Source organism: Haliaeetus albicilla, chromosome 21 (genome assembly GCF_947461875.1).
Source record: "Haliaeetus albicilla chromosome 21, bHalAlb1.1, whole genome shotgun sequence".
NCBI lineage: Eukaryota > Metazoa > Chordata > Aves > Accipitriformes > Accipitridae > Haliaeetus > Haliaeetus albicilla.
Genome location: NC_091503.1, coordinates 25,240,229 through 25,252,573, shown reverse-complemented (window position 1 = coordinate 25,252,573; position 12,345 = coordinate 25,240,229). Strand labels below are relative to the sequence as shown.

Below are 12,345 nucleotides of genomic sequence, written 5' to 3'. Positions count from 1 at the left end.
ATGGGGTCCTGGGCTCCTCTGACATTACTCGAGAGGTTTGCCTGAGCGAGCAACCCTTGATTCCTCCCTCTGGGAACCGTGACCAGCATGGGAATTCAGCCAGGTAAAACCAGAGCAAAACATTCCTTAATCTCAGCTGAAGACAGCATAATAACAGAAAGGGAATTGTTAACTGAATAGAGAGGCTATAATGCAGATCTGTCCTGCCTAAAATTTGGGCAGGTCCATTTCTGAGAACTAACGATCAGTCTGTTTCCCCACAAGACCTGTGTCTCCAGTATGCTGGTTTGGGGAGCAGACCTCTCGATCTCCAATTTGTTCTCTCCAGGTATTTCTTGAACCTGGTCAGACTGGTTTATATAGTTGCCCAGGGACAAGGTGAGACTTCCAACCTGTCATCCAGTAAATATTATTGAGTGTCTATCAGAAGTGTTCATCCTCTGAAGAATATTTGAGAAAGAAGAAACCCCTAATATGTTCAATGTTGGAACATAGGCCTGTACCTGAATTAGCCCCTGATGATCATAATATGGACAGATCCTCAGCATCCATAAAGTCCATAAAGGCTTTCAGGCCTTTTCCTGTGTAATTTATATTCATCACTTCTGAATATTAGCTAAAAGACCCAGTCAGACAAAACAAATTATTATTAGTACTCCATCGCTATACTTCCGCTTATCCTCTTTGCCATTAGTCTTCACCATTCTTCTACACATTTTCCTCTTTGCTTTGTAAGAAGCTTCTTTAGGCAACACACTGATGTGTGTTAGTTCATTTTACTAAATGTTATGAACACAGATGCAGCCTCCTAATTGAAGAGTTACAGATCAGTAAAATGCAAGCTCTGGAATGCAGCAGTGCTCTCAGGGTTAGCCTTTACTGACTCTTCAATGGTTCAAACTATATTTTAAAAATGTATCTTACAATCCTTTATTCAGACTATCAAACTACTTCAGAGTAGAAAGATAAAATAAAAGAGAAGATAGTCGATACTTTTTCTTCACTGCAGGGGTGGCAGAGAATCTATAGCTCCACTTTCACTGAGGGTCACTGTGATCCTGATTCCTTTGAAAATCATGAAGGCAGAAGATACGCTCCTCTAGCTTATCTTCTGTTCCTCTCCTTCAGTCCATTTAGTTCCTGTATCCATTAAGCTGTGGATGAGTGGACTTTGGTTATTGTGGGGAGGGCTACCAGATGTGCTCAAGAAAATCTCTCCGAAGGGTGGTTTCAGAGATTATTCCTACATTCCTCCATTTCTGCTTCACTTTTGAAGAGCAATTCTGTCCATGCTTGGGATTATAGCACTATTTGCATAGCTAACAGCAGCTGAACACCATTTTCAAGTGCCCAGCAAGGTAGGAATTGGGGAGTGGTTAGGAGCTGAACCTTGCAGTTCTTTGTGCATGTTTCATACTGCAGATTCACCAGCAGGCTAGGACATGCTAGACTTCCCCATGCTTAGGTAGTTTGACAACTATCCACCAACTATCAGACCTCTTTCTTCCAGGTCACACTACCTCTCATCATGCCTTATTGTTCCTAATCAGATTTCTTCCTTTTATATTCCCTCCCAGCAGTATACTAGTGTACTCTCCTGGATACCCCTGGACGTCTTTTGTTGCCCCCACTTTGCATCTCTCTTTTCCTCTACAGAAGGAGTTTCTGCTTGTGGTTAACAGTTAATACAAGATCTGCCCAGATCTCAGCTACAGAGCCCTGCTGGAACACACCATGATGCTCAGCAGGATCCGTGTGTAGAAGCTCTTTCTCCTGAACAGCTTCAGAGTTCCATTATCATGATATGCATTTGCACAAGATGCTTGCTTTCAGTCTTCCATATCTTTCCTTCTTTCCTTCCTTAAAAGAAAGGAGTTTTTACTCCAGAAAACAGGGACTTTCAGCCCAAGGTGAAGAAATTCAGTTTTGGAGTAAAGACAGGTACTAGGTACTAGAAGTTGTGGACCACAGTCTAAGAAGTTCAAGTTATACCACTGGAGAATTCTTTGCTGCTTTGAAACATAAGCTGAGCTTACCCTTGTGAATTTTTTATCTAAGGAAAAGTTCATTTTGTTTACTTCTAGAGCAAAAGATACAATGACCGCCTCAAAGCCTATATGGGCAGGAGCTAAAATTTCTTCCTCTTCCATATGCACACCATTAGCAGCTAGCAGAAGAGCATTCTGGTCAATTTAAGTGAATCTGGTTTTTTATTTGCAGAGTATCTACAACAGATTGCGATCTGTTGACCTTAACTTCCCAAATAACAGAGAAGAGACTAAGTCTCACCGTTGCTTTTAAAAAAAAAATCCTTAGAATGCATTTTCTGTAGTTGGCTTGAACACAGCTATTCAGAACTTGACTCTGTGAGGCCTATGGCTATTTAAAGCTCCCACTATTCCTGGACACCAGCACTAAGTCCTTTCTTTACGTCACTCACCTTTTCTCTCAAAAAAGATGACCTTCAACATGTATTGTATGCTTGTTTTATTTTAGCAGCTGCAATGCCTGGGCCACCAGGTCCTCCTGGAGAGCCAGGACCACCTGCAACCAGGAATCTGGTAAGACAGCAAAATAAGGAGGTTTGCCATTGAAACCTTGCTTCAAATCTTTTGGTGGTCATTGGTAGCACTGGGAGAGGAGGGAAAGCTCTGTCCTGTGTTTTTGTTCATTAGACTGTTTTCTGGTTTTCTGAACCTCGTAACTTTTCAGCCGGGAATCCATATAAGCTGGGAAAAGTGACGAGAGGAGAAGTCTGTCCATTGCCTTATTAGTAACAGCCTATTTCAAACAAATGCAAAGATTGATGGCTTGCTAAAGTAACAGCAAGCTGCATAGTCCATGTTCAAAGCAATGTCTCAAGTGGCAACTTAACATGCTGAGGTATTAGAATAACTACTGAATGCCTAGTTTCCATGAAAAAAACAGTTTAAAACCCAGTAATATAGGTCATTTGATTCTAAGAAGAAAACTGTAGATTTCCCTAGAAAATCTAAAAATTGCTGTGCCGGAGAATACATACAAATTTAATTGTTTCCTTTCCTTACTGCATGAATTAAATCAAAATTGTATCCCAGATATCCATGCAGTAAAAATGACACTAAGATTTCTGTCTTGCTAATTTGTAAATTAAGTATTTGTAGTTTCTAAAAAAAAATAATTTAAGCTAACAGAGGGGGTTCATTGCAATTTTTTCCTTTTCCACATTCTCACATTATGGTAGAAAAGCAAATTCGCTAGATATGTTTGGCAATCATTTGAGAATGCACTAATAACCAAGCAGACTTTCAGATCATCTACCTCATATCAAATGAACTAGCAAGAATCTGAGTGTAAGTTTCTTAATGCCTTCCCACCATAGTGTTGTACCTCTGCTGAGTGCCTTTTCTCATAGAAATTCAGGACCTCACAATGATTACAGATCAGCGGAGAAACATGTTCAAAGACTGGTGCCCCAAGGTAGAGGACTGTAGTTACAGGCTGGGAGCTACTGTCTTAGATAGGAGATCCAAGCCCACTTAGGTCAAAATCAGCATTTAAAAACAATATGCAAATCTATAGTAGGGTCTGCATGATTCAGAAAACATTAATATGCCTTCTGACATTGAAGAAATGAGAAAGAAATAACACTCAAGTGTCCAGAAATACACTCTCAAGAAACTTGCCCCTGATTTTACACTAACTGCAATTATCAAACAGATTGTAGAAGCAACCGTCTTAGAGAGGACTGTGTTCCTATCTTCAGGTGACAAAGACAGAGGTAATAGGTGCAACGTCTGTATCTGAAAGACATTAATTTAAGCCTCGTGTTGATCTATAAAAGAGAAATTGAAAAATACTTGCTGTGTAAACTAGCGGCATCTGGAAACAAAATTAAAGGGATGGAAGAAAACACCCTTAAAGAAAAGAGATCACAACAACATTAAGAAAAATCTAACAGAAGCAAATGTATCTAGAATTGTGTATGATATTTACAAGCCTTATCAAATCTCTTCTGAACTCTGCCATTTTGATCTAATATGCTAAACTACAACGTAGAGATGCAATGATTTTCACTCCGCAAAATTAACTATTGGTGTAGTTCTACTACAATCCAGATAATGATGATGTCGCTATGCCAAAGTAGCAAGATATTTATGTTACGGAAGCTTTTTGTATGAAATGATGTAAAACTGACTTTATGAGCATTTCCTGCAGAAGCAGCCTTGACATTTATGTGTTCAAATGAGACTTCAATTTAACAATTTAACTTGCAAAATGTTTTGTGCGTCTGATGAAGCGTGTTTTATTTTCCTACTTGACAGGTTACGACATTCCAAAACATTGAGGGTATGTTGGAAAAAGTTCATTTTGTAGTAGAAGGTACGCTAATCTATCTGAGTGAAACCAGTGAGGTTTTTATCCGTGTTCGAAATGGATGGAGAAAATTGCAGGTATATTCCACTGCGTCCTAATCCTTTCCAACTCCCTTACTCAAAATGGAGTTGCAGATCTTTTTACAGGGGTGGAGAAGTATGGGTGCAAAGATGCCTTTTTTTAGTTCAGAAGCTCCTGGTGATATGGTTTTGCTTTTCCTTTTGCGTTCTTTCAGCTTGGTGAGCTAATTCCTATCCCTGCCGACAGCCTTCCTCCTCCAGCCATATCGAGCCATGTAAGTACAAAATATTGGACTGTGAAAAACTGAGTTTAGATGTGCAAAAACAGGCAATGCATTTCACAGAAGTGGCAGGCAGATCCCTCCACAACATGATTTTCCACTGAGACTTGTCAGTTCAAAATAAGCATCCTACCACTACATAAGCTTGCAAATTGGTTTGCGCCAGCCAGTCATCTGTTCCCATCATCTTCTGAGACTCCAAACACTACAGAGACAAAGCAGCATCTACAAAAAGCAGAACCAAGCAGGCTGCCTAAAAAAAAAAAAACAAAAAACAAAACAAAACACCAAACCCAACAGTATTCTGTTCCGTAACACTGAAGTCAGTCATATCAAGCTCTGGTCCCTTTCAAGGAAACTCAGAAAAGTGTTTCTGAAAAGCAGGTTTTCTTTAAAAGATTATAGTCCTGTATTCAGGGAATATCATCATCACCTGCATGTAGCTTATCTGACAGCATGCCCGAGGGTCTATTCTAAAGCCTCAATTGTTAGTTTGTACCTGAGACCATTCTGCAAGTTACTGTACCAACCTGCATGTGACCATGCTGTCTGTCCCAAAAAATCATAGGAGGATGAAAACCAAGAAGTGGCAAAGGGGATAGAGAACAGTCTCATCGATGACATGTTAATTGATCTGACTGCTGAGATAATGAAAGAGCAAGAGGGTGCTAGGAAGAAGCAGCGAGAAGGAAGATGGCCAGAAAGAAATAAAAAAAAGTTAGAGTAGGTCAGAGAGAAGTGCACTTAGCACACTGGGAAAATGTCTAGTCCTCATGTTATAAGAAATTGTCTGCAGCCTCCAGCTGACACCACACGAGTTTCCCAACCAGTACAGTCAGCGGCTTGTTACTCATACTTACTGTAACTAGAGAAGAAAACTGCTGTTCTTGAAACAGCTCTGAAGATCATCGACCTTCTGGTCTCTACATGCCAATCGCTTAGGAAATGGAATTAGCAAGGCCTAGAGAAATATTCCCACCGACTACATTTTCTGTTTCCACATCCTCCTCATCCTTTCAGTTTTAATTTTCCTGAACTGGTCTTCTGATCTGGCCAAGAGCAGGCTGCTTCCATGCAGCACTGCAGGTGTGATGCGGCACGGACACCAGCTCCGGCAGAGCACTGGGAATGGGTCTAGCAAAGCAGCTCTGGCCAGGACAGCTTTCAAACACACATTTATGTGACACACCAAATTGACGATATATAGATAAAGTATTCTGGCTGCACGGGTTGGGTTTATTTTTCAGAGGCAGGATGGTTTCAGATTCTCCAGTGTTCAATGTTTGCTTTATTTAGAAAATTATTGAGTGTCTAAAATTCTGATCTGAGTAATGTGTTTAACGTATCTGTTTGCATGTGTTAAAATAACAGGGATTTCAGTCTCTTCCAGCACTGACTCCAGTATCAAATATGAACAATGGAAAACCAGCAGTAAGTATAAGATCTGTATTGCAACTGCATAGCTGTGGTTTGAAACATGACAGTTTGCATCTTGAGGGAGACTTGTGATATCTCCTCTTCAAATTCACAGATATTACTTTAGAAATTTACAATTACACTTCTTGAACTGGTTTAGACATCTCAGAGACAATTTTAAATTTTTTCCTCCAGATCGATTTTCATCATCCTAGCCCCTTTCCTATCTCAACAAAATTAAAAAAAAAAATCCTGCTTCTGACTTAGGAATACCTCTTCACTTAGTGATTGTACCTACAACACACAGTAGTTTTTAAGTTAACAATACTGTTACAATTAAATCATTAAAATATTCATTAGAATATTTTCTGTCTTCATGGTATTTCTTGTTTTAGATAGACATTTTAGAATCTAAGCCTTCATTTAAAATACTTTAAAATTTTTAGACAAAGCAAGGTAACTGAGTTATATCTAAAAAAAAAAACCAAACCCCCAAAATAAAAAATGCAGGTTAGTTCTTGCATCTGTACTGTTTGCCTTAAGCATGCTACTTCTTGTATTTGATAACAGTGAATTTTTAAATGGTATATGGTTACTTCTGACTACTTATTTCCATGCTTGTAAGATTTGGGATTTTGTTTGTGTGATAACTCCAAGACTTCTGCTGAAAAATATTAGCTACTTTTAAAAGAATTTTATTATTTAGGAGTATATAATCTTCATGGTTTCCTTAATGTTCAAAGAAAAATAGGTATTTCTGCTGTGGGTCTCCTAGCTTTAAGAAATGTAATGTTAGGGCAGCAAATAACTTTCCTACCTGGTATGGAAGGTACTAGTTCTTGTGCTGGCAGGAGGGGGAGAGGGGTCTAGTTTGTTTCCAACATATGTCTTCCTAGTACAATAAACTTAAAAAAACCCGGTGGCTTTTCTTCTTTTTTTCTCCAGCTGCATCTGGTGGCTTTAAACTTGCCATTTTCTGGTGACATGCGAGCAGATTTTCAGTGTTTTCAACAAGCCCAACTAGCAGGTTTGATGTCCACCTATAGAGCCTTCCTCTCTTCACACTTGCAAGATTTGGCCACAGTTGTCAGAAAAACAGACCGATACCATTTACCGATAGTCAATCTTAAGGTAAAAATGAGTGCTTAGTACTTGGTATATTAGGATAGGCTGTAGGTGCCCCAAAATCTTGGAAAATGGCAAAAGCAGAAAGTTTCAACCCAAACTGCATTTTGTAAAGAAGCAGCTTTGCTTTGCATGTCGGAGTCAGGTTCAAGAACCAAAGAAGTAGCCATAAAGTAGAAAGTTACAGACTGTCTCACATTTCCTTTGCCTTTTCAAGGGTTGCTTTTTTCAATATCCTAAGGGTAATGGTAGAAATAAAGCTATGAGAATAGCCTACTTTGAGCAGACTGCTGACAGTACGATATTTGGCTTTCTGGATATTGTTTATATCAGCAGGGAAAGTGCATCCTCATTTCTCAAAGATAGCTATTGTGTTCTACCTTGTAGTATGACCACAGAGCATAGTAGGCTAAAATGCCTATTTTTCTCATTTCTAAAGATAAAGGCAAATTCTGTGCTTGGGAGTGGTGCTGGATTTACCCCAATGAAACTGAGAGGAGTTGAGCATGAGTCATTTTGCGGTCTCACATAAACAGACACACTCTAAAACTGAGGAAAACAAACCATGTCTCTGTAGCATTGGCTGGCTCCCAGAACAAACGGCCAAAGAAACCTACAGGAATAACACGTGATGCTTGGAACATGCTGAACGGATGCTACTCTGAAGTGCATGCAAACACAGAGCCTTGGAGACAAATTTGTAAAGACAATATTGTTTCAACTTTGACTGGCAAAACTCAAAAGCAGGTTGAGCAGTAGCCTGATGAAAAGCTTTTGCCTTGAACATTTGCAACACTTTTCACAAAATTGTGACCTCAACAGAAGTTCCGATACAAATTATCTCTATATTTTCTCTATAGCTACAGTAGTTAGAAGCAATTTTTCAAACAACCCCTTAGACAGTTAGGAGGAAAAGGACAGTGGAAATGGAGATGATCAAGCTGGATAGAGTAACAATTAGAACAGAGATGCAACCGTGAGGCAAAGGCGTGGATCAGATTGCTATTAGAGATGATAGATGAGAAAAGTTTGGTCAGGAGCATCATGCAGAAACTGATGTGAAAGCTGAAATCCTAAGTGTTCTTCAATGCAGATAAGGTTTTAGATGTATAGATAGGTCTATAAAAGTCACGTGGACTTGGGGTTTGTTTTGTTTGTAAAAGTGGCTTTGAAATTTTAACAGGGAGAAATACTTTTCAACAACTGGGAATCTATATTTAATGGAAATGGTGGACAATTCAACATTCACGTTCCAATATACTCCTTTGATGGGAGGAACATCATGACCGATCCATCTTGGTGAGTTTACCTTACCATTTATAAGTTTTACATGATATTTATTTTTACCAGATAGTACAAGTAGCAGTAACTTGGGCTACTAGAAATGTGATTAAAATGCCTTCCTTTCCTTATGCCATCTTTCTATTCCATTTCTGATAGCCTATGAATGGGATATCAGGTTGTGTTCTCCTTTTCTTCCTCTCCTTTCTATCTTCATCTTTCCCTACCCACTAGTTTCCTTCAAGCAGAAGGAAAGCAGAAATACAGGTCACCACCACACATACAGGTGTGCAGTTGAATAAAGCAAAAAAGAGACTTTTTCAGGAAATAACTTCTTAACATTACCTTTCAGGCCTCAAAAAGTAATATGGCATGGTTCAACTGCAAATGGGATCCGACTGGTTAGCAACTACTGTGAAGCCTGGCACACAGCTGATATGGGAGCTATGGGACAAGCATCACCACTGAAGACAGGGAAACTTCTCGATCAGAAAGTATATAGCTGTAGTAATCAGTTTATTGTTCTCTGCATTGAAAACAGTTTTGTATCTGATCCCCAAGGAAAATAATTCACCTGCTGCACATAGGAATATTCCATTTCATGACAGGAAAAGCTGACACTGAAATTTCATTTGTAATGATGTAAATATTGTATTTTTTTTTAATTGCACATTTCAGGAAAAAAAAGCCAAGGAAAACATACCTCAACACAAACCGCATTCCAGTTAGGTGGAACATCCAGTGCACATGCGGCTGACTTAAAGCCCTTCCTTCCACTTGAACCCCGCACGGTTCAAAGTTTGCCAACAATTAACTCGCAGCCCCTTGTCTTTCCGGCTGAGCTGAAGATCACTTAAGGGCACAAGTCAAGTGTGGTCGATGAGGAAGATCCAGTCAGCCTGTCTCATAGGCAGTACGGCTCAGCAAGGCTGCTGCTTCTTCACAGTTGAGAAGCTGCATGCTCTATGCTCTTCTTTTCATTTGCATAGATTTTGAATACCCAAGGCACTATTCATATATAAATATATATATACACATACTGTCCCTGAGCAACTAATGGGGGGCTGTTGCATCTTACAGGGATGGAATTTTCAAAAAAGCTTTAAGAACAAAGGTGCTCACCTCCTCGGAGTTTCAGTGGAAGCTGAGTACCTAACTCCTGTAAGCTTGTACGGATCGCAGCCTGGTGCTTACACGTAAATTTAGCAGCTTCCACATCTTACTTCAGCTTTTTTTCTTTGCAGATGCTAGGCATAGGGCTTTATGCAGGAGGAGTGAATTTCACCTAGACAAAATCTGGTCCTTATTTTGGTGCTATTGTTACCAGGAAACCTGGAGCAATGTTAATAGAAAACATCCTGTTTTACTGGTAGAACTGTGCAAAGTAAATGCAGACAAACGAACCATCTGAGCTTTATTTATTTCATTGCATATTAGAGGAAGTAATTTCCTGTTGTGGCAGACTGCTGAATGAACGATGTCTGTCATGGTTTCTTTAAAATAGGTTCTAGACATTGTTGTCCCACTAAGTTATATGTAAAGTGATTTTCCTATTTGTGAATTTACCCTTCTGGCATTCACATAATTAAAGAACTGTTAATATAAAATAACAGCAGCAATGATAGGAATGATCAGTAAATGCTAATGTTCTTCGCAAACACTATCACCGTAATATCTGAAGTCTTTTGCCTATATATTTGTCTACTGCATACTTTAAACAACATATTTACTTATATTTTATCAGGCAGTAACTATGGAGGTCAAACTCCACATTATCATTTTTTAAGATTTAATCTAGAGTCTGTGTTGGAAATACATGTTCATTTGCTGACAGACAGAGTATTATATTACTAGACAGCTGCCTTCAAAAGACAAAAGCAAATCACACTTACTATACTAAACTGATATAATTATATAACATAATATTGTGAAATCCAGCTTTATTTTTCCAATTTACTATAAAAGCTTATTTCCCAGGGTCAGCTGAATCATATCTTCTTTTTTTCTTGGAAAAGTCATGACTCCATTATTACAACATGGTAATGAGGCAAAACCAGGTTGGTTTTTTTTATATTACATTTAAAATGTATGCATAACAATTCCCTGCACTGATTTATAGTCCATTTCCCTAAAATGCTGAGCGCTCTTGCAAAATGCCAAATTCCTTCAGTTCACACAGTTGGAAGAGTTGTCTATGTACAGCAGGGTTTCACTCTGAGTCACAGAAGGATCAAGGGGGGGTGGGTGGAATAAAGTGCTTTTACGTGCTTCCAGGAGGAACCATCTACCTTTAATCCTTCAATAGCTGGCAGGCCCTCAGCTCGGCCAAGCCGTGGCCGGCGAGGTTTACGCTTGCAGCCAGTCATCGCCCAGTCATCACCCTCAGTTCTCGTTCTTCCTCTCTGGAGCTAGAGCCAGCGGCCGGGGAGCTGGCTATTTCTTTGCCTACAATTGCAGCGACAAGAGTTGGGAGGGAGATGGGATCACACACAACAGCTGTGTGAAGGGGGAGGAGACCAGACTGAAAAAAAAACCCAAACAAACGTGCAGTTTTTAGGAGATACTGAACTAGCGTTGAAGTTGGGCCCAGCAAAAATGTGTCCAGAGTTCTGTTTGTGCCGATCCTTTCACAGGGCTAATGCCTCTATGTATCCTGAATAGCTGCTAGAGCTTAGCAGGGAACTGAAATGGTTAAGCACCATCAATGAGATGTTAAAGAACTCTCAGTAGTTGCTTCCCACCTCTACCATTAATCTGCAGGCTACGGGAATTTCTTGTGCACCCTTCAACTTAATACAGAGCACGAACCATGCACCGTCTGGGCTGCTGGGGGGCTGAGTTCACACGCTGTGCTCACACGCCAGCAAGGGAGGTCGCTTAGCAGAGAATGGCCTGAGAGAGCTGTTAGAAAGATGAGGTTTTCCCTGGAAAAAACACTTTTTGTCATTTTAATGAGAGCCAGGGAGGCTTTTTATACTCCCCCGTATAACTGAAGAGGAACAGTAATACTCATCAAGGATATGACAGAGAAAAAAATAGCCCAGTCCTTAAAAATAAATTAGCTTTCCCTGTCAAAGCAAAATACTTTTTTCAGCATGATTCCAACACAAAGGTCAGGTGCACTTGAGGAAGAACATGTACTAATTCAGGTAAGGAACTGTGTATAAAGCAAATGAATCACCAAAACGAGCACCAGAGCAAGGTTGAAAAGAGTTAACTGCACTAGAAACCAAGGTAGCAGTCTGAATGAATGAAATCAGAGTATCAGTCAAGTAAGATTCTTCCATCTTTAAGGGGAAGGCTTTGGTTGAAAAAATCCATTTATTTTGAAGCTTTGATACACTTTAAAAGGAAGATGGTAATACACGGCAAATACAGAAGAGATGAAAATCTTACAAGCCATCAGAACTCCAGGGCTGGTTGATGAATAAAATACAGCAGATCTATTTCAGCTATTGGAATGAGTATTTCTAGAAATCAAGCTGATAGATTTGTCTTTATATGAATTGTAGGTGCAAGCTAGAACAACAGAAGCTTCCTTTAAATCAAGAAGAATCCACAGTGTGGTTTGCACTTCTGCAAAAGAATCAGGTCTCCATTAAAAATAATTAAAATTTAATTTTAATTAAGCTGGTGCTTAACCTGAAATTTAAAAAGTAAAAAAAAAAAAGGAAAAGAAAAAAAAAGAAAAAAAAAAAACAACCAGAAAAAAATCAGTAAGGTCTAGGAAAAGTTAATAACCATTTGAAAAAGGAATATTGAATCGTTACTGGAGAGATTAATTTATTTATCACGGATACCTTGGGGATGGTGCAAAATGCAGGAATACATAGTTGAATGCTTACTACAGATTCTTTCTAAGTGAA

General features: G+C 39.2%; 1 protein-coding gene across 1 annotated transcript in view; it reads left to right on the top strand.

Moving 5' to 3' along the window:
- COL15A1 (collagen type XV alpha 1 chain) overlaps window positions 1-12,199 on the top strand; it is a 157,466-nt gene extending 145,267 nt beyond the window's left edge. The window contains exons 37-43 of the mRNA XM_069809271.1: window positions 2,497-2,561; window positions 4,305-4,433; window positions 4,592-4,651; window positions 6,029-6,088; window positions 7,019-7,204; window positions 8,382-8,497; window positions 8,832-12,199. Coding sequence (XP_069665372.1) covers window positions 2,497-2,561; window positions 4,305-4,433; window positions 4,592-4,651; window positions 6,029-6,088; window positions 7,019-7,204; window positions 8,382-8,497; window positions 8,832-9,048 — 833 coding nt within the window. The 3' untranslated portion in view covers window positions 9,049-12,199. The remainder of the gene's footprint in view (window positions 1-2,496; window positions 2,562-4,304; window positions 4,434-4,591; window positions 4,652-6,028; window positions 6,089-7,018; window positions 7,205-8,381; window positions 8,498-8,831) is intronic.
- The last annotated feature ends 146 nt before the right edge of the window (window positions 12,200-12,345 follow it).